At 49.2% G+C, this 20529-nt stretch overlaps 1 protein-coding gene across 2 annotated transcripts in view; it reads left to right on the top strand.

Annotated features, from left to right (window-relative positions):
* Positions 1-20529, top strand: part of LOC144823334 (mitogen-activated protein kinase kinase kinase 6-like) — a 1091718-nt gene that overhangs the window by 760360 nt on the left and 310829 nt on the right. Inside the window, exon 21 of one of the 2 annotated variants that reach the window (XM_078681777.1) lies at positions 3395-3563. In XM_078681777.1, coding sequence (XP_078537903.1) covers positions 3395-3563 — 169 coding nt within the window. Of the gene's footprint in view, positions 1-3391; positions 3564-20529 lie in introns of both variants that reach the window. The other variant, XM_078681776.1, reaches the window with a different exon arrangement.

Below are 20529 nucleotides of genomic sequence, written 5' to 3'. Positions count from 1 at the left end.
GGCCACCTCTTGTTTGTGGGACTCTGCAGAGTCCCTTGGATCTTCAGCTTCTCCAGAGTGTGCTGGTGTTGGTTGGCGGCACCTTGCTTGTATGGCCGGGAGCTGATGGCGTTTATTCTTCGCTCTGGACATCTCGGAGGTGCTGGGTCGTTGCCATGGCTTCTTCGGTGGCCCTTCGCTGCCAGGCTTGGCTTAGGGACAGCATGTTCCCAGAAAATGTGCGGGAAAGACTAGTGGATCTTCCCTTTGATGTCACCCTTTTGTTCCACGCCCCAGCGGAATCCGCCGTCTGGAGGTTCTTGGCGGGCTTCGGCCTCCTCCTCCTCCTTCTCCCCCTCAGTGACTGGTGAGTTTGGCTGGCTTTTGTTGAACTTCTTCCTTATTGGGCAGGTCGCCCTTGTTGTTGTAGTTCTGTGTGTTTTATGGCCATTCGAGTCCGCCTTGTGGAGGCTGTGGTTCTGTTGGCTGCTGGACGGCCCTTCTTTACGGTGTGTTTTTGCTTGATTACCTGCTCCAGGTTGGCCCTGAGATGAGGCCTCCTGTGTTTTTCTCCTGGACTGGTTGATAAGCCCTCTTTAGGGGGTTTTTCCCCGCAACTTTTTCTTTTGTCCTCTGCTGCGGAGGTTCTTCAAAGGGGGTTCCCATTTTATGGGACTTAACGTACCCTATGTGGGGTAGTGGTAGCTGTTATATAGCTTATGCTGTGCTGGGGGGTTGTGGTCGCCTTCGGGCTTCTGCTCTCCATGGCGTTCATGTATGTTGCAGATGCAATTTCCCCTTTACTGGATTAGACTGTTTTGGTGGTGTCCCGGCACGTCTTCCTCTGGGTCGCTGCGCTGTGTACCAGATCTGGCCTGCCGTCTGCGGCCTAGAGTCGTGGCTTTGGTTTTGCTTCTTGGGTTGTGTGCGCGGCCCTCTCGCTGAGGTGTGTTCGGGCACCTCCTCTTCTTCTTATCCTTCATGTCTCTATCTTGGAGGCTGAGATGGTTTTGTGTTCCTCCTTCTTCCTGGTGTAGCCTGGCCGGTCTCCGGGGGATGCCCGGGTTCTTCCTGCTTCCGACTACTTTCTTGCTGTCGGTGCCGTTCTGTCTGGTCTGTTGCCTTCTGACTGTGATGGGCGCGCCTTCTTTTCCCTCGTTTCCTTGGGCCCTCCTCTGGGTTGCTCATTTCCTTTTCCTTGCCCTGGCATCGGTTGGAGGTTCTGTTGCCTTGTACGGGCGTGGGGTGCTTTGACCCCCCCTGGCTTTTCCCTTGGTTCCTATGTTGAGGGTGAACGGGGCTCCCTTTCTTCTTTTTTATTCCTACTCCCCCTTGGGGTCAGTGGTGTTCTGCTTGTGCGGGTTCCCCCTTGCTGGGGGTTTGACGTGGCTCTTTGCCTTTTTGTTAGACTAGTCCCCTGTGGGACCCTCTGTTTTGTCCAGGCTGGTGAGGCTCTTTCTCAGACCCTCCTTCCCCAGGGTTATGGTTAGGGTATCTATTCTACGTTAAGGAATCTGCGGCCAGTAGTCTCCATCAGATGTACGAGTTACTTACCTTCGGTAGTGATGTATCTAGAAGAGACGATTCTAGCTGCAGATTCCTTCACAGCCCGTCCTTCCTCCCCGTTCTGCGAGGACCTTTCGCTTGGTCTTCTGCACTCGCCTCCCGGGTGGCTATGTTTCCTGTGGGTGCATTCCTTGTTCTTTTCATAGGCTTTTTTGTCTTGTTTCTTGTTCCTTCCTCCTCTATTGGCGCTTTGGAGGATGTTTCCAGGGGTACTCTTGTGCCTTTCTGTTCTGGTTGTTCCAGGTTTGAGGCTTGCCTTTCGTCTCGTCCCTTCCCTCCCTCCCTCTTTGTTACTAAGGGTCCCTGGGGCCTCTGCTAACCTCTGAGTTGGGGTCACCTGGCCGTGCCTTGCCCTTTGCCTCTTGGGGGGGGTGGTCCCATTCTGTGCCGGGGTTGCCTTGGAGGTTGTCGTTCCCTGTTTGTCTAGGCACTGGTCTCCCATCCTTTTTCTTGGTTGGGATCATGGCCCTGCTACATGTTGTTGTGACATTTTGCTATGTTCCTTGTCTCAAGCGGGGAGGTGGCTGTCTACGTGCTGCAACATTGCTCAACATTGGGGGGTGCCGGGAATACCATGCCTGCGAGATTGGGAGAGAGACCTCGACTGGTGTAGGATTGCCGAACAAATGGTATATACAGGCAGGGGGTGCCCCATGAAGGGGGAGCAGATCTGGAACATGTGGAATATGTACCGTGGAAATTTGTGTGTGAACCCGGGAGAGGGGATACAGCGGAGAATAAACCAAATGGTCGATTCCCGTAGCAGTAGAGACAAAAGCCAGAAGGCAAGAGACTGGTTGGGAAAAGGGGGTTAACCAGGAACGTGGAAAATGTACAAACAATTGCAACGGGTTTTGTGTAATGTGTAACATTTATTATGTCCTGTCACAATCAATGAAAATATATATATATTTTTAAATAAAATTAAATCCCCATGATGTTGGAAGAAAAGAATGCAAATTTGGTGTGGATTCTTTGTGGTCAAAAAGTTACAGGTGCCTACGCGCAAACTACCCCAAATAGCCAAAAAAAGGCTTAGCACAGGGGTGGAAAGGCCTAGCTGCCAAGGGGTTAAAGTCAAATGACAAGTCATAGTGTGTCCTCTGAAGATTCAGAGTTACATCACTCTGAAGGAAATACAACATTTCTCCCATTATGTATTCAGCAAGGTCTCCTAATGTGACCGGGTCTGTGAATGTATATATCAGTTTAGACAAATGGCAGCCTGTCACGTGTAGTAAGTGATGATAAACAGTGTGTCAGGCGTTTAATAGTAATTATGGCCTCGGCGACGGACCTATGGTCTGCACACTGTCATGGTGTCAGAGGGAGCTGAATACCATTCCTGCATGAGCGCACCTGAAATCTCACCACAATGTGCCCATGCTGTTTAGCCTGTAAACCGAGTACTAGTTAATGCTTGTCCTTGGCATCGCTAATTAGCCTCATTTTGCCACCGTAAGGAGTGCCTTGGCTTACCTTTGAATTATGAACATTCACACGGCCCATATTTCGGCACCGGCACTTAGGTGGGGAGTGTGCCAACTCTAAGCCATCTCTGTGTCTAAGTGCCAGGTCACCTGCTTTGGCAACACTCGAAAGAAGGACATCCAAGACATGGCATGTCCGGGCTAAGTTACTACATCAACTGGCTTTGTTTTAAATATTGGTAGTTTCTAAACTGAGAGCCTTTTGAGAGCTCCAATCCTTTGTGTGAAATACTAGACAACAAGAGCTAGAAGTTGAATCTATGTGTTAATTTTTAAGGGTGTATTTGTTTGTGTTTTTTGTTTGTCTGGTTGCAGTTTTCTCCCCTATTTCTTACTTTGTCCTCCTACACCCTCAGCAGAATGCCATCGAAGCTTGTCTGTGCCAGTCAGCCCACGAGAAGTTCAGGTGGACAGAGAGAGGCAAAGTGAGACATGGTCCCTGAAAACCAGGCACAGCAATACAGACTTGACAGAGAACGGCATGGGTCCGGCCCAGTCCTTCGGAGCTCTGCAGCAAAGCTTTGTAAGGTAATGCTTGCACACTTCCACACATTTATCTACCTGGGATTAGGAAGGGAGAAGATGTTTACTGCCAGAGTACATATATGTATACGGTGCAAAGGTGGGGACAAGGGGTATATTAAAGACAGTATTCCTGCAGACCTACTGGGATTATTTAAAGTTCATATACAGCATTCAAGCCTTTGCTTAGAAAACATGTTTTTTGTTTTTAAATTTAAAGCCTTGCTTGGAAAGGTAAGTGGGGGTTAATTCGTGTGAGGGATTCGAGGAACGTTCAGTTATAGGAGATTTAGGGGATCTCTTTTTAATTATTTGAAAATGTTAATTTTTAATTGACCATGCAGTCTTCCCTTTATAAGTGGGGAAATGAACATGCCAAAATGGGACACCTGAGTCATTTTCTCTCTTTTGATTTATGTGGGAGGCCCTTTGCATCACTCTTTTTTCCAGATTTCAGGTCCTTTACTCTGTCCATTCGCATTCTTCAAATCATTTGTTTTCAGGTGTGCTAGTTCAGTTGGATCAAATTAAGTGAACCAGAGCTGCTACTGTTTTTGTGGCTAATTAAAAACCTGGTCCATCTGGTAACCTTATGTCTGTGCTTCTTCTCGTTAGTAGATATTTGTCACAGAATCAAGTACCTTGGGCATAATACGGTCACATGCAGTCTGGGTGCTTAAATACACATCTTTCTGGCTGTCAAATAAATAAACCTCCTATCCTAATCCCATTTTTAAAGTTACAAGGTGTGATAGTGGCTAGGTGATAATACCAAATGGAGGGTAACTGTTCCAATGGTAGGGGTGCTGCAAGTCACCCACTCACCGTAACAAAAGATAGATAAGAGGGAAAATGAGGTGAAAGAAAAGTCCTAGGTATTGGATCCACTAGTAAGAGGCAAGCACGATGTCTTGGCTTTTGTTGCCCTCACACACCCTGAAGGATGTCATGCTTCATCATCGGGCGTTTTCTCCTCGTCGGGCCGGCGCTGCGATGCCCTACAGGTCCTTAACCCCTTCGACGCTGATGACGAGCTGGGCTCGTCATGAGGTAGCCTCCTCGCATGCTCATGACGAGCCCAGCTCGTCACGTAAAGTGCGCTTTTAAAAAAGTCAGCGTACGAGCGGAATTCCGCCCGCACGCATGCGGTTAAGGGTCTCTTTGTCAGAGATCTTTTGTTAGAACCACAGTCAGATGAGTGCGGGTGTGTGTGGGGGGTGGGGGGAGTCTTATGTGAAGGGTGAGATGGTGCGTGCAAGTTAAAACTGGCTACGGGTAACCAAATTGCTGGGATTTATTATGAAGGTACCCTTGTCAGACTAAAAGACCCCAAAGGTCATGAGTTACTCCTGCAGGTGTAATGTGCCCAAGTAACTAAAAGGTCAACATGTTTTGCGCCTCACTGGTCAAAAAGATCTGTGGCGCTTCATCAGGACCAAACAAAGTGGTGTGACAATGAAAGTGAGTGGAGGGGTCAAGGACCCAAATGAATCCGGGCGGGCCAAGTCTGTGACTAGCTACAGCGAGGCTAAAGCTAAAATAGTTAAGCCGCTGCTGAAAGAAACGAAAGGTATGAAGGAATTTGCTCCATAGGTTAGTGCGCGATGTGACCCGCACCTTAACAGGAGTTATCGTCGGTGTACTGACTCTCAGTACCTATCCGCCATCACGCCTGCCTGCATATTGGTGGCTAGGTGATGTCACATCATGCACCGTGCAGCTTTTATTTGCTGATTGCCAATAATTTAGGCACCGAGTGGCACAAGTTAGAGAACATTAAAGATCCAAAAAGTGAAAAGAATCATAGCAATAAAGGGCAGCATAACATGAGTAAAAGACGGCTGAAAACCTAAATTGCAGAATTGTAGATGTTTGATACGTATAATAATCTGGAATTCATAAGATCTGAAATACAAAACTCTGATAACCAAATCACTGGTATGCTTGCTATCAGGTGGCACTGGAAAGGCACGTAAATGTAAGGTTGCTTATTCAGCTTTATTTTAAGGATTCTAATGGATACTGCTGACCCTCCGATTCCTCACCTTGGAATATTCCATAGTAATGCTCCCTGCACCCCCTAAGTGCCAACTTGCGGCACCGCACACCCCTGTAGTGCCAGATTAGAGTCGCGTATAATCGCCACTGCTGCGTTCTCACCTCCACTTCTTTCTCTGCTCCCCTTTCAACGTGGATTAGTAGCTCCACTCCTGAATTTTTAGGTTTCTCAACAATTTCTAAAACTTTAAAACCGTGTCTAAGTGAATGTTATCTTTCCTGAAAATGACAGGAGTCAGGCCGTGTCGCATTTGCAGGAAGCATATGTTGGACACAAATCTGCAGGAGGTATGTTGTTGGTACCTAGACTCTGTATGCGACTCTACGTTTGTGGAAAATGACTAAAATTAGGTATATATAAGCGGCGTTCATTCATGTTCACCACAGCCACTGTTGAAAGTAAGGTGAGAATCGTGAAACAGTGGCCACGCCATCCTGTCCCTTTTAGGCCCCATCATGCACGTAAGTGGCAGCCATTTTGTGTGTCGTGGCCTCTCTACCCACTGCCAATAGCCTGCGCGTCTCTCCCCCTCACTCCCCGGCCTCGCAAGCATTCCCCCGCGCCCCGACAGCCCCCGGTCTCTCCTGCTTGGGCCATAAGCGCACCTCTAACGCAACCCTGTCTCCGAGCCACATCCCGTGCTGAACCCCCTCACTCTTTCATCTCATTCAAAGAACAGGCCCTTTTGATAACCTCTTCCTCCCTGCCCGATTGTCCGGCCTGATCCCAGGCCATCACCTAGCCCAACAGATGCAGTTTATTGCCCCCTTACAGTAGGACCTCGCCTCACATCAAAGGAGCGGGGATTAATCAATGCTTTCGCACCCCGAAGATCCGACTGATCACACACACCCCCGTTCCCAGCGGAATGTCCTGCTGCTCGATAACCACCACATGCTGAGATCGGGGTGGGAACTCTACTGTAGATGTGTGTGGGAACGGGCCTGGACCGGGGATTCCGAGGATGTCTTTTCTGTCCTTCAAAGAAACATTACGGATGCAGTGTATGTAATAAAGCCATAAACCTGTGTATAAGAGGCCAGGCCTCAGAGATGCGGGGAGAGCACCTCGAGGAGATACCCTGTTGTCTGATTTGACGTGTTCTGCTCCGTCGGAATAAACTCCTGTTTCCTGCCTTCTGTCTCCAGCGCCTGCCTCTTTGTTTGGTAATCTAGAATGGTATGAGAGGCGGCTAACGCCGGGCAAATACTGAAGGGTTCTTGGTCGAATTCGGCCCTACCTTTTTACAATTGGCGTCCCAAACGTGGGGCCCATCAGCGACACGTGGATCCAGTGGGAGAGGTCCCAACGACAGAGTGAACGACTGCAACGATCGGGAAGTGCACCTGCCCGATAGACCTTCGTCTGGCAGCCGATCATCCGAACTTCACTGGTTCTGAGCAGACCTCTCTCGAGTAATCTACGGTCCTGACTGGGAACCATCAGGAGTGCCACAGCAATTACGGAGAATAGAGGACGATCAGGTGCTGGAAGCGGAAGACGAGAAACTGTCCATGCGGTCCGGGAAGGTCGTGTAACACGACAAATTGCGAATTGATTGTTTGATTGTTTGAAAATACTAGTATTACTCATTTGATTGTTTCTGAGAGATTCTCTATTTGCAAACAAGCACAGAGTCGCAATACTCTGTTTAGTCTTTGCAGATAGTGAAGGGTAGGTAACGCAGGCCTTTGCCCCCATTGTAATCCGTCGTGCCTGCTTCCCTCTCCATTTGATTGATTGTTATCCAAGCATTTACTGTTTTGGAATTGGTTCTCTTTGGATCATTCTCTATTTGCAAACAAGCACAGAGTCGCAATACTCTGTTTAGTCTTTGCAGATAGTGAAGGATAGGTAACGCAGGCTTTTGCCCCCATTGTAATCCGTCGTGCCTATTTTTATCCCTCATTTGATTGATTGTTTATCCGAACATTGATCGTTCGGAATTGGTTCTCTTTGGGTTATTCTCTATTCACAAATAAGCACAGAGTCGCAATACTCTGTTTAGTCTTTGCGGATAGTGAAGGATAGGTAGTGCAGACTTTTGTCCCCATTGTAACCCGTCATGCCTATCTTCTCCCCATTGTTCAGTAGTTGGTTCAGCCCGGACCGTTATTAGAGGTAGATCATCCGGCTCCACCGGAGGACACCCCTAATAAAAAGGACATATATATAAAAATACGGATTAGCCGCTGTATCGTGCTAGCAAACTATAATATAAAAATCGTTAGGGAAATTAAAAGGAATCGAGCAAAATCAGTAGGCCACTGATGGGATCTTTTTGACCCCGCTAAAATAGAAACATTAGGAACAACCCCTCATGAGAAAAATGAAACTGGTGAGAAGAACCGAGCTCGACGCCATGATGGCCGCAAGACAGCTCGGCTCCGCCGCCCACCCCGCCCAAATAACGACAAACCCTATGCAAATATTATAAATATATACAACACTCCAGCAAAGTAACATGTTAAAACTTTTTATTAAACAACTATTTACATGGCAAACGGCTGCAACAACAAACCCAACGCATTCGCCGTCTGCTTAACGCTGTTCCTGTCCTTCCTTCCTTAAAGTAGCAATGTTGGGCTACTTTGGGCTGCTTTTTAGTTGGCTTTGGGCTATAGAAAGTCTCCAAAAGCCATCAGCCGGCGAGGTAGCGTCGGTGGAGGACCGTTGTGCGAATAGGCCGGAGGCAACCCAACGCGCCAAGGCCCGTCCCCGGATCATCCAGAGGTGATGTCCAGCAAGTTGTGTGCGGGGGATGCCTTGCTGATGGCTCCCCCCCTTTGTTGCCTGGTCCAGCCATCTTGTATACCGGCGCCTGGAGATGGCGTGGGGCGCCCGTGGAGAGGCGGCGCGGACGGCCCCCTCTTCCCCGCGCCCCCCCCCCCCCAGGTGAAGGTTCCTCTCCCGCACTAAGACTGCCATTAGCGTTCCACTCAACGAGCCCCCGCAGTTGACTGGCCGGGGGACCCGCTCCGGTGGCTGTGGTGAAGAGCAGCTGCTGGGGGAGGCTCTCAAGATGGCGGCCGACACCCCGGATTTGGGCCTGGTCCATTAGGATGGCTCTGGGTTACCTTGGAACTCGGATGCTTGCCTGCTCGGGCATGAGCCCCACTCTTGAAGACATCCTCTCGGTTTTAAAGATTCTACGAGAGTCGTTGGCCCTCGACTCCCGCGGGCTTCCAGTGGGGGCAACCGCCACTGTTGCTCGACTATCCCCCATGGATATGCCGCTGCCCCGGGTGACCGCCGCCTTATCCACATCTGGTGCCGTAGGAAAGACTGATTCAACGCATCTGTGGAGGGATACGCCGCTGTCCCGCTCTCCGGAATGGCCACAACGTTGTCACAAGATGGTGGCGCTCTCATGCTGACACCAGCCTTTGTCCGAATTACTAAGAGACACTGTAGACTGCCAACTCGATCAGTTCCGGTGGAACCTCAGCATGACCCGGTAGGGAAGATTTTGCCTTCCTCGCCTTTAAGTCGCGGTTCATGCCGCCTGTCCCTTCTGCTGGCGTTAACGGAATTTTTTGAACTGCCGAAAGGGATTCTGGTCCGGCCGCTAGTTATTGGAGGCATTCGAACTATACTCTGGACCCGCCTGGCCTTGACCAAAATGGCGCCAGTATGGGCGGGACTTGCAACTCCTTATGACGATTCTAGTTACTTAGCCTTGATGTTATGGGGGATGTATGCGGTCTTTGTGCACATGGCAGGTGGGGAAGTGTACTGATTGGGCATGCGGACAACCCTATTGATGTTGGGTTTTTACTATTGATTATTGTATTATTTAAGCTCCGAAGTAATGTTACTCATGATACTCGCCCATGGTATGCGTATGAATGATTTTATTGTAACTGATCCTGTTTTACTTTCAATTATAAAATCAACCTTCACTGATCCTGCAACCGTTTGTCACGTTTAGTTTTTTCCAATTAAATGACTCGCTCGTTACGTACTCCTATACTACAGTGTAATCTCTCCTTACCTCATGCGTTTCCTGTCTGCCCCGTGGCCGGCCTGTATGGTTGGAGGCCCGTATTTGAATGCTGACATTTTTACAATCAAGGTTTTAAAAGAAAAATATATGGAACTAGCATCGTAACAGTCATTTTGATTGATAGGGTTGTTTTTTTAAATACCATGCTCTGCGAACAGGAACGACCCTATACCACCGTAAACCTTTTCTTTTCCTCGAATGAAAACACCCCCCACCTTATACTGAATACCTCTGGCCTTTTGACCCTCTCCTACATGCGGTCTGTACTACTGCCCTCGGGCGATCTATGTAATGAACAGACTACCATTGGTTATCTTTGCCGCACTACCAGTTCCTCTGGGCTTCAATGCCGAGACATAAGGGACTGCATCCCAGAGAGATGAGTCAAGTACGTGGTAGGTAAAAAAAAAATCGTGTTTATGCGCACTGATGTGCTTTGAACGCTGCCCCCCCCCTTTTTTCTTTTTGCAGGTTACATCGAAATTTCAGCTGAAGTATGGAGAAGACCTAAAACCGCACCGTGTTCCACGCGAGGAAAATAGGCTAGCTCTGTGAGACGGTACATTATATGTAGGAGCTATCTCTGGGAGCATGAAAAATTGTATGGTATGAATGTGCGCATGGGCCCTGATTTGTACGGTATGAATGCGTATGTGTGGCGCACGTCTGGGTCAATAAAAGAATGCTTTTTGTATGATTGAGGCGTTGATCGAACGATTAATGGGATAGGAAAATTAAGCCCGAGCATGGTACCTGCATGTGAACGACGAATAAAAAAATATATATATAGCACTTTCCTTACTTAGGAACGACTCTCTCTGGAGCTAGCGAATGGGAGAGTGGCCTACACCAGAAACTCAAAGGCTTATTTCAGTACGACGAACCCAACCCCAACCGATATCCCCAAATGTACACCCAAAATAATGAGCACCAGTGAGTCAATTTATGTGCTGACAAAATAAGAAAAGTTAAGAGTACCCCGGGTTGGGGTTCATCCAGAATCCCCCTCAGCCCAGATATTAGGGATATTGTTATTTTTTTTAGATTTACCCCTTCTTCTTCCACCCTCATAGAAAAGTCAGAATTGTACCATCGCACGTCCGACTGACACCCCTCCTTTACCTCAGCTTGGATCATCATTTGCTAGATGTTGGAAGACCCCACCGTGAGTATAAGCGCGACTGGACTAGTGTCCGACCAATTAAAAAGGAGTAAGTATTTTTGAAGCGAGGTTACCAACAAAAATTGTCTACTATTAGGAAGGAAGGAGAACAAAGAGCTCGACCCCCAAAATGAATTAAAGGGAATACTGAGAATACGCAACATGCATGACAAAGTCCTGTTGCCCAAAATAGCTCTGTGTTCTGTCTTAGGTTTCCGTACTTGATGTATGTACTGTCGCACCCTGTCTGGTATTAGTGTGTACGTAAACTATGAATTTATGTTTTCCCTCAGCTTGTGTTTTATACGTGAAACCGACCCGTACAGTTCTATATGTGTGAGCACTGAATAACCTATTATTATACACGTTTCTCTCTCTCTCTTTATGTTGTACGTGTACTAATAGCCTATTTGGTGCACACGACTCTCTCTCCCTTCGAGGGCTCCCTTGCTCCCTTTTGAATAAATGACGACACTGTGCCTCGCCGGCACAGGTATAATTGGCTTTAGACACGACAGTGTTTGAACAAATTGACAGAAACAAAACGATCGTATTTTGCCATATTACTACCTCTCCTTTCTGTAAAATGATGGAACTTAATTGGCTGAGAAAGAAAGGACAGGTAAGACGACTAATGTCCCCTAATCTGACCCTTAAAAGGGAACTATATGTCAGTGGCTTTTGTTTTAGTGCTTTAGTAACACCACCCTCATCATTTGGATTACCACCGCCCATTGCACAAAAGTAGAATGTCCGAAACGTCCCCGTTTTTCCATAATGGTCCCAGTTCTGTAACCAACCGTCCCAGAAAATCTTAAATACTGTAGCTGATGACCTTGTTTTTAAAGATAAATCGTCCAAAAACTGATAAAAGTTAGCCGTTGCTGTCAGAAAAGAAAAAGAAAAAAAAATGCTTAACGTATGCCCTTCCCTGGAAAAAGTAGCTGTAAGCCCATGATAATAAGCACTTCACACTTTTTATGAATTAGCAGACCTTGAAGAAAAATATAGCTCAACAGGATTTGTTTTTAGAAAAACACAAGTCTCTACTGGAGGAGCCGGTTTGAATTCGACAAACCATGTAATTGTTGGATATCAGACTTCTTGCCACGCTCGCGAATATAACCGGAATAAACACCAGACAGGCATGATGTTTAAAAATAGAAAGATACTTGCAGACCTGCACCACAGCCATGATGCATGAGTTAACAGCATACACCGATGTAAGGGTTACTAAGCATCCACCCTATAGTGACCAATAAACGCTTCCCCAACTACTTGGGGTTGGGAGAGAAATTAAAGTGTGTAAACATCTTCCCCTGCCATTTCTTTAAGACTTGTTTTTTTGTACTCATTTAAAGATAACGTGCGGTCGTCGGAGGAGAGGGGCCGGATGTGACGTACAGCCTGGCTGCAGATCGGGGAATATCTATGACCTCGACCAAGGTGGAGCCACAGAGCAAAGAGTTGCGGGACAAGGCACCATTCTCAACGTGGAAAGTGAAGAAAAGAAGGGCTGTCCAGAAGCCCCTGCATGTTGATGAGCTCGTGCCGAAAGTCCCAGCCCATTGTGCCCGATTGATGGGCCCACTTGCTTGAAATTTCTGCCCTCCTTGGTCCGTTTCAGACCTGATCCCACTCCACCCTCTTTTCCCTCGGCCTCCCAAAGCATGCCCCCATCACCCCCTTTTTTTCCATATGGAGTTTTTGAACGTGACTTAAAGAAGAAACACAGCACAAAAGATAGAATAGGGTTTGTCCCGAAAGAAGAACGGAATACGGGTACCCCGACTAAAGTACCTATGGTAGATTAGTTGGGTAACAGGATAAACAGGACTGTGGTCCGAGAGCAAAGAGTGGCCACACCCTGCAACGCGAAATCTGAATCCGAGCTGGACGCATAGCTCCACCGCCGGTGCTCAACAGTGCCAACAAAAGAAGAAAAACAATGAGAGCCTACCAGTGATGGCTCTCTGTAATAAGACACTGGAAAGACAAACCTTTTTTTTTGGGACATTGCCACCCCTTGACTGTCCCTTGTATTAAGTTGAATTCCTCTCCCAACCGCTTTGTATTGATTATCACCCAATTGAGCTTTCGAAACCTTACATCGGTCACTTTCAACTGTACTTGGATAACTAAGAAGGCGTTAACTCTGTATCTTGATTGTAGAACACCAGTTATGCACATGAACATGCTGTCTAGTTTTGACCCCCATGGAGTCCAGACCTCAAGTGAAAATAACCCTTATCCTGCCAGAACATTTTTGTATGACATCATGTTTGTATTCGAACGAATCTCCTACATCGTCTAATGTAATGTCCCCGCCCCCAAGGTCTAACGTATGACGCAGCTAAATGTAATTTTGTATGCACTGTCTCCCCGCCCACCACATTGACTACATATGGTTATGCACGGTTCTGTCTGCATTGATAGCGGAATTATTTCCATCTGTCTGTAATGCATATGGGCTTCCAAAGCGAATTGTATAACTAATGTCAGCTTGTACATCCTCACCTATGACGTGAACAGGAATTAACTAACTTATGATAAAAACTGGGGACTGTGGAAAATGACTAAAATTAGGTATATATAAGTGGCGTTCATTCATGTTCACCACAGCCACTGTTGAAAGTAAGGTGAGAATCGTGAAACAGTGGCCACGCCATCTTGTCCCTTTTAGGCCCCATCATGCACGTAAGTGGCAGCCATTTTGTGTGTCGTGGCCTCTCTGCCCACTGCCAATAGCCTGCGCGTCTCTCCCCCTCACTCCCCAGCCTCGCAAGCATTCCCCCGCGCCCCGACAGCCCCCGGTCTCTCCTGCTTGGGCCATAAGCGCACCTCTAACGCAACCCTGTCTCCGAGCCACATCCCGTGCTGAACCCCCTCACTCTTTCATCTCATTCAAAGATCAGGCCCTTTTGATAACCTCTTCCTCCCTGCCCGATTGTCCGGCCTGATCCCAGGCCATCACCTAGCCCAACAGATGCAGTTTATTGCCCCCTTACAGTAGGACCTCGCCTCACATCAAAGGAGCGGGGATTAATCAATGCTTTCGCACCCCGAAGATCCGACTGATCACACACACCCCCGTTTCCAGCGGAATGTCCTGCTGCTCGATAACCACCACATGCTGAGATCGGGGTGGGAACTCTACTGTAGATGTGTGTGGGAACGGGCCTGGACCGGGGATTCCGAGGATGTCTTTTCTATCCTTCAAAGAAACATTACGGATGCAGTGTATGTAATAAAGCCATAAACCTGTGTATAAGAGGCCAGGCCTCAGAGATGCAGGGAGAGCACCTCGAGGAGATACCCTGTTGTCTGATTTGACGTGTTCTGCTCCGTCGGAATAAACTCCTGTTTCCTGCCTTCTGTCTCCAGCGCCTGCCTCTTTGTTTGGTAATCTAGAATGGTATGAGAGGCGGCTAACGCCGGGCAAATACTGAAGGGTTCTTGGTCGAATTCGGCCCTACCTTTTTACAATTTGTGTGATTATTGCGTTCTTATGCACCCAAAGGCATTTCTAGATCATGTGTCCAAGTTGTACATTGCAGGGGGTAAGAAAAGGTTGCTGCCTTCCTGTAAGTCATGTTCCAGACTTGGTCTCAATCACAGGGTGTAAGAAAGTGGCTCTGTATATACTGTTCGCAAAAAGGTACAGTGTGCACAGAGTCCACAGTCCCCAGAGGTTTGGCAGAGGCTAAAGTTAGATATAACCCTACTCTCCAAAGTGGTAGCTTGGTCGAGCAGTAAGGCAGTATCAGAGGGCAGTGTAAAGCATTTGCTGACACTCAGTCAGCAAATGCTGTCACACACTCAAGAACTGAACTCTAGGCCAATGGTTTGTAGAAAAAAGATATACTTAGTTTTATTTTAGAACCAACAATAGGCATCAAATTATACTTTCTCAGATTGAGTTATTTTTAGAGAAATACTTTCAATAGACAATAGACTTCGGAATAGGATAGTTACAGTTGTTGCAATAGGCAACACAATAACACATTGAGCTCAATGGGAATGTCTAACAGAAGGCAATAGATTACTTCTAGGATTACTTTTTTAACTGCAGGACTGGATCCTAGATTCAGTCCTGGGACATGTACTGTAAACAGTTGAGCAAAGCGATTAAGTCACAGTAGTGATTTTTAAGCAATATTTTGGTATTTTAAAAGTTGACAGAATACATTTCCCAGAAAACAGTCAATGATTTCCAATGGTAGAAATTCACTTAGCAGGAAAGTGGGGTTATGGTTACTCTTTCTAACTTAGTGATGGATCCTAGATCCAGCACTAGTGCACCACCTATAAAAAATGTGAAGGATTGTGCTTTTGTTATACAGGTGATTATTAACGAATATTTGTAAGTTCGCAAAATCGACACTTAGAAACTTTTTCAGCAAAAACCAGGCAATGTTATCCTATGGAAGGAAATTCAAATTGCAGGTAATGTATGTTTTCGTTACTTTTGTAATCCAGTGCTGGACTCCTAGGTTCAGCCCTAGGACATCTATCTAAAACAGGTAAGTAATTACATTTTTATAGTTGGCACGGTTTTTAAAGAATATTTGTAGTTTGCAAAAATCGACACTTGGAAGAAATTTCACAGAAAACTAGTCAATGGTTTCCTACGGGAGAAAATTGGGTTAGTGGTAAGAACGGTTGTCCTTACTTTTCAGGGTCAATGTTGGGCACCAAGATCCAGTACTGGGATCTCTCCGGATAACAGGTGAGTATTTTCGTTTTCGTATTTCGGCTGATTTTAGGCGAATATTTTAAAGTTTCAAAACTCCACATTTAGAAGAATTTCCAAGTGAAACCATTCAATGTCACCCTATGGAAGAAAAGTGAGTTATCGCCTTTTGGCTAAGTACTAGACTGGCAGAGTTAAGGTTCTGGGCATGTACTCGGGGGTATCCCAGGGTCAGGTAAGAACAGTTGTTACACCCTCAGCAGCAGCCTCGTGCAGAGTGAGTTAGGACCAATGTTATCCTATGGACGGCAGGAGACCCTCAGTTGGTGGCTGCTGGCTGGCAGGCCACGGGGCTGTGGGAGCTGGGCTCCTGGTAATTTACTCAGGACAAATGGGGAAGTGAGGTAGGATAGAGGTTGCACTCCCAGGGGCACTCGGGCGGCTGGGTGCAGGGTGCTTTTCAGCCTTGGGGCGCTCAATGTTATTCAATCGGAAAGCTGGAAATTGAACAAAGGCTTCAGGCTCAGGAAGAAGATTCTTCAGGTGCGACCACCACTTCGAGAGGTAAGTTGGGAAGCTGGAGGAGGGGGGGACACCCAGGAGTTGGGCACAGGCAGCCGTGGGGCGCCGGGTGCAGGGGTGTCTTTTGGCGTCGGGAAATCTTACCCCGAGCTGGTCGCGGTAGGGGGGGGTCCCTGGTTGTGAGGCTGCAGGCGTCGTCAGGGTCGTCGTGGAGGGTCCTTGGGCACTAGATTGCAGGTCACAATCGCCGGGGGGCGTCTTCGTTGTGTTTGTTCACTCCAGCACAGGCCAGGCTTGGCGAGTGCAGAGAGTGCAGGGTTCATGGTTTGTGGATGATGCCAGGGCTTGTTTCTTGCTTTGAGCAGTACCACTGCTCGTGGGAGACCCAGGTAGTTCGTCACAAGGCAGTCAGGTTCTCTGGGGTTTTTGAGGTTGTTGACCACTGGAGACGCCGGGGTTTAGCAAGAGCAGGTTCAAGGCTCGACAGGCCTGTAGGGCTGGGGCCAAATCAGTTGGGGTCTTCCTCTTGTTAGCAGCTGCACAGCAGGTCTTCATTCTTCTTGTTCTTATTTCTTGTTTCGGAATCTGGATCTGCTGACGGAAGGGTCGGGGTGCCCCTAAGTACTGAATTTAGGGGCGTTACATGTAGGGTAAGAGCAGGGACCAATGGGTCCCTGTCCTGGGGTGAGTACATCCCCTATTCTGCTCCTCTCCTGTGGGAGGGGGGCAGGAGCCTATCTCTGATTGGGCAGGGCTCCCCATCCTCAAGATGACGGCAGCCCGGAGTTGTGCTTCACCTCGCCTCCCCCACCTGAGGGGTGGGTTTGGCAAAGGCTGGCACACCCCCTTCCCTTCCTTTATTTTTCCCGCCTGTCTTCCTCCCCAGAGTGGGGGTCAGAACTGGTGGGGGCCAGTTGCTGAGTACAGCAAGAGGCCTGGAAAAGCTCACAAGATCGGCATGCCTTTGAAGCTCCCACTGCCCATCCTGGGGGAGGAGACCTAGCACCTCGTCCCAGGTTGTGCATTGTTGCCGGCCCAGGAGAGTGGATGGCTCTCTACCCAAGGGTCCAGCAACATGTCTGCTGTGAGGCAGCCTCTCAGTCAGGACACTGGTAGTTGGTTAGGTTTCAGGGGGCATCTCTAAGATACCCTCTGTAGTGCTTTTTACATTAAATCCCACACTGGCATCAGTGTGGGTTTAATGTGCTGAGAAGTTTGATACCAAACTTCTCAGTCTTCAGTGTAGCCATTATGGTGCTGTGGAGTTCATAATGACAACCTCTCAGCACCATATACTCTTAATGGCATCACTGCGCTTACAGCGCCCAGCAGTGGCCCTGGGTACTGTAGGGGCACAGTGCTCATGCACCTGTGCCCACACTACTGGCATAGTGCACCCAGCTAGAGGGGGGGACTGATTTATGCCAGGGCAGTGTGTTTGTGGGCATGGCACACAGGGAAGTGTGCCATGTCGACTCTATGTTTAGTTATGTGCTAAGACACTCCGCCTGCCAAGGCAGTGTATGGGTGTCAGGGTACAGGGCCCCTAAGGGTGGCACAATAAGTGCTGCAGCCCTTAGGCGTCTTCTGGTCACAATGCCCTGGGTATCTAGGGTACTATTTACCAGGGCCTGACCTGTGGCCAGAGATGCCAATTGGGTTTAGGCTTTAGTGTAGTTTTAGGGAAGGAACACAGGCCCCCTGTGTACCTGATTGGCAGTGATCCAGGGCACACCAAGGAAAAGTGCATGAGGTATCAGGCAAAAAGTAGGGGGTTACTGCAACAGAAACCCATTTCCCTACATAGGGCTGTTCCCATGACTGTTCTACTACCCGCTTGAAGTTTACCAGTAAAAACAAGTCCAACCACAAGTATTAAAGAGCAAAGCATGGCTCAACCTCATCCTGCCAGCCCAACTCAAAGGAGAAAGCACAAGGGCATGAAGATGCAAGTCGCACTCTGTTAAGGTCACTTGTCACTGAGCCAAGTCCGAAGCTGATTCTTACGCACTCAGTTTCCCAGGCCCTCCTCAACCCTGCAGCAGATTGAGGACTTCAAAGAGACCTTGCAATAGATATACAGTGTGCTTCTGGCTCCCTCTAGCATGCCTAAAGATCCTAATGAACCGCTTGATCTCCAGTTGGGTTGCCGCCTGTGGTTTTTCCGTTGTGCCCTCTTCCCCCTCTTGTTATCCGCTACTACATCTGTGACACCCCTGGTGCAGACTTCTACACCAGCCCGAGGATCCACGCCAGTTCCACCCAAACACAGTTACCGGCCTTTGCTGATTCCTATGTTGGCTCCTGTACTGACTTCAGCCAAAACTCAACCAATGTCGCTGTACTAAATTACAAAAGTGCGCATGATAGTCATACAGTCTGACTCTAAAGATGGTCCTCTTCTGTATCAGAGCGATCAGCAGAGGCTCTATTATCTTTTTGGTTCTGACTCTTGATTCATTGCCAGAACCAGGGTGCACTTATGCATTTGTTCATGGTGAGGGTGATGGCTTGCTGCTGCTTAGTTATACTTACAATGCCTTAAATCTTGAGTTACAAAACACAAGTGGGCTTGACACCTCCACTCTCCCCTTATACAGAACTTGACTTGCCCCTAAACCACCAACGGATGATACTGCTTCAATTGCAGTGGTGGATCAGAGGGCTGCTGAGGTGCTAAAGCTACAGGTGCACTTTATTGAGACTAAAGCAAATGTTATGACAGAAATCCCACAGCTTTTGCTAGCAAAACCTGAGCCCTTGTTTCCTTTTAATTATGTTTTTACAGATACTCCGATAGCTACCTGTTCGAAACAATGATCTGAAAGAAACAGGTTAGTGTTAGATTCCTTACCTTAGAATATCCCCAGGCGTCAGACTGGATCCGCAAAGTTTTGCGTAGCAGTACCCCTGCGCGTCGTCTGCGGCTCCGCATCTGTCGGCTGCGTTGTGATCGCCGGGATGATGTCGGAGGTGGACTTAGACGCCGCCCTTGGGCGCTGACGTCAGTTCTTTTTTCCGCGCCAGCAAGCGCAGATCCGGGAAGAGCAGTACACCTAGTCAATTTTTGACTAAACTTTTTGATCTCTTTTGGATCCTTCTCGAGTTGATACCTCGATTCACGGTGCCGATAGGTTTGCCCGGGTTCAAACCCTGCGACGATTGTCACCGCTTGATGTCGGTGACCAACCCCCACCGTCGGTGCCTTTACTGTCTCGGGGCCGACGACAATGACAAGTCGTGCCCCGACTGCCGGACCTTGACCTCGAAGGCTAGGCGGGAGCGGTCCCGTAAGCGTCTCGAGCTCCGGCAGTCGGCCCGCGCCGCTCGAGGTCCCGGTACGGGAGGAGGTTGAGGGACCAGTCGCGGGGCCACAGTCATCGCCGCTCGAAAAGTTGACACCACTTGTCGGGCTCCAAGTCCTCGGGTAAGTCGAGGCACAAGAAGTCGAAGAAGCGACATCGCTCTTCCGACTCCCCCCCCGATGCTCGCGCGACGCGGCCGTGGGTTCGGGCGACACCGCCCATGCGGCTCCGCCGGAGCCGCAAGTGCCGTGTCCAGCTCCACAACCACCGGTCCCTGGGCTGCACGCAACGCCGGAGGAGATTAGCGCCTTCCTCACGGCCTTGAGGTCGCGCTTCCCTCCGTCGGAACCCGCTGAGGCGCCTTCGGGTCCCACGGGTCCGTCTGGGAGCCCAATCTGGCCGGCGGCTCCGGCGCCGTCGGGTGCTTCGGCCCCGGCGCCGTCGATGACTCCAGTCCCGACGCCGCAGGGCTCCTCAGGATCGAGGCCTGGATTGGTGCTGGCGCCTTCACCAAGGGTGTCCTCGGACGACGTCGTCCCCGGTCCCAGCCCCGGTCCGGATCCTGCGTCGGACCGGCGCTGCCCAGCGCAGTCTTCGCCGATCGGTGAGCCCTTCACAGACGACCCGGCTCCATCATTTATTCCTGACTATCAGGGGATGGATGACGAGGAGGACTGGGAGGGGTCGGAGGACCCTCTGGCACTGCAGTGCCAGTTGAACCATGCATGACTGGGCAGACGAGCTGGGGGAGGCCAGTGGTCTGGACACTTCGCCCAACACTGGATTTGTCTCGCCTCCTACCGTGGCTACGGAGGAGGGGGCTGCTTACAGCGTGGTGTTGACTAGGGCAGCCAAGGCCTTGGCCCTTGAGCTCCCGGTCGCGGCCGTGAGGACTAACCTTCTCACTGAGGTGCTCAAACTCCTGCCATTTAACAAAGCCCTCACTGACGTTCTGGTGGGACCCTCGTCCAAGCCCTCTACAGGCCTCCATGTAGATTGGAACGTGGCCCGACGCCACCGCCCGTCTCCGGGCGACCCCAGCTTCCTGTCCGTTCACTCCACCCCCGAGAGCCTGGTGATCCAGGCCTCTTCCTCCCAGACCGCATTCCCGACCGCTCCTCCGGATCGGGAATCCAAAAGGTACGATCAGTTTGGGAAGAAACTGTTCGCCTCACTGAGTTTGGGGTTGCGGTCAGTCAACACTTCCTGCCTTTTGGGCCATTGC

This window comes from Lissotriton helveticus, chromosome 3_1, assembly GCF_964261635.1.
Source record: "Lissotriton helveticus chromosome 3_1, aLisHel1.1, whole genome shotgun sequence".
Classification (NCBI taxonomy): domain Eukaryota; kingdom Metazoa; phylum Chordata; class Amphibia; order Caudata; family Salamandridae; genus Lissotriton; species Lissotriton helveticus.
This window is presented reverse-complemented; position numbering and strand designations above follow the sequence as displayed.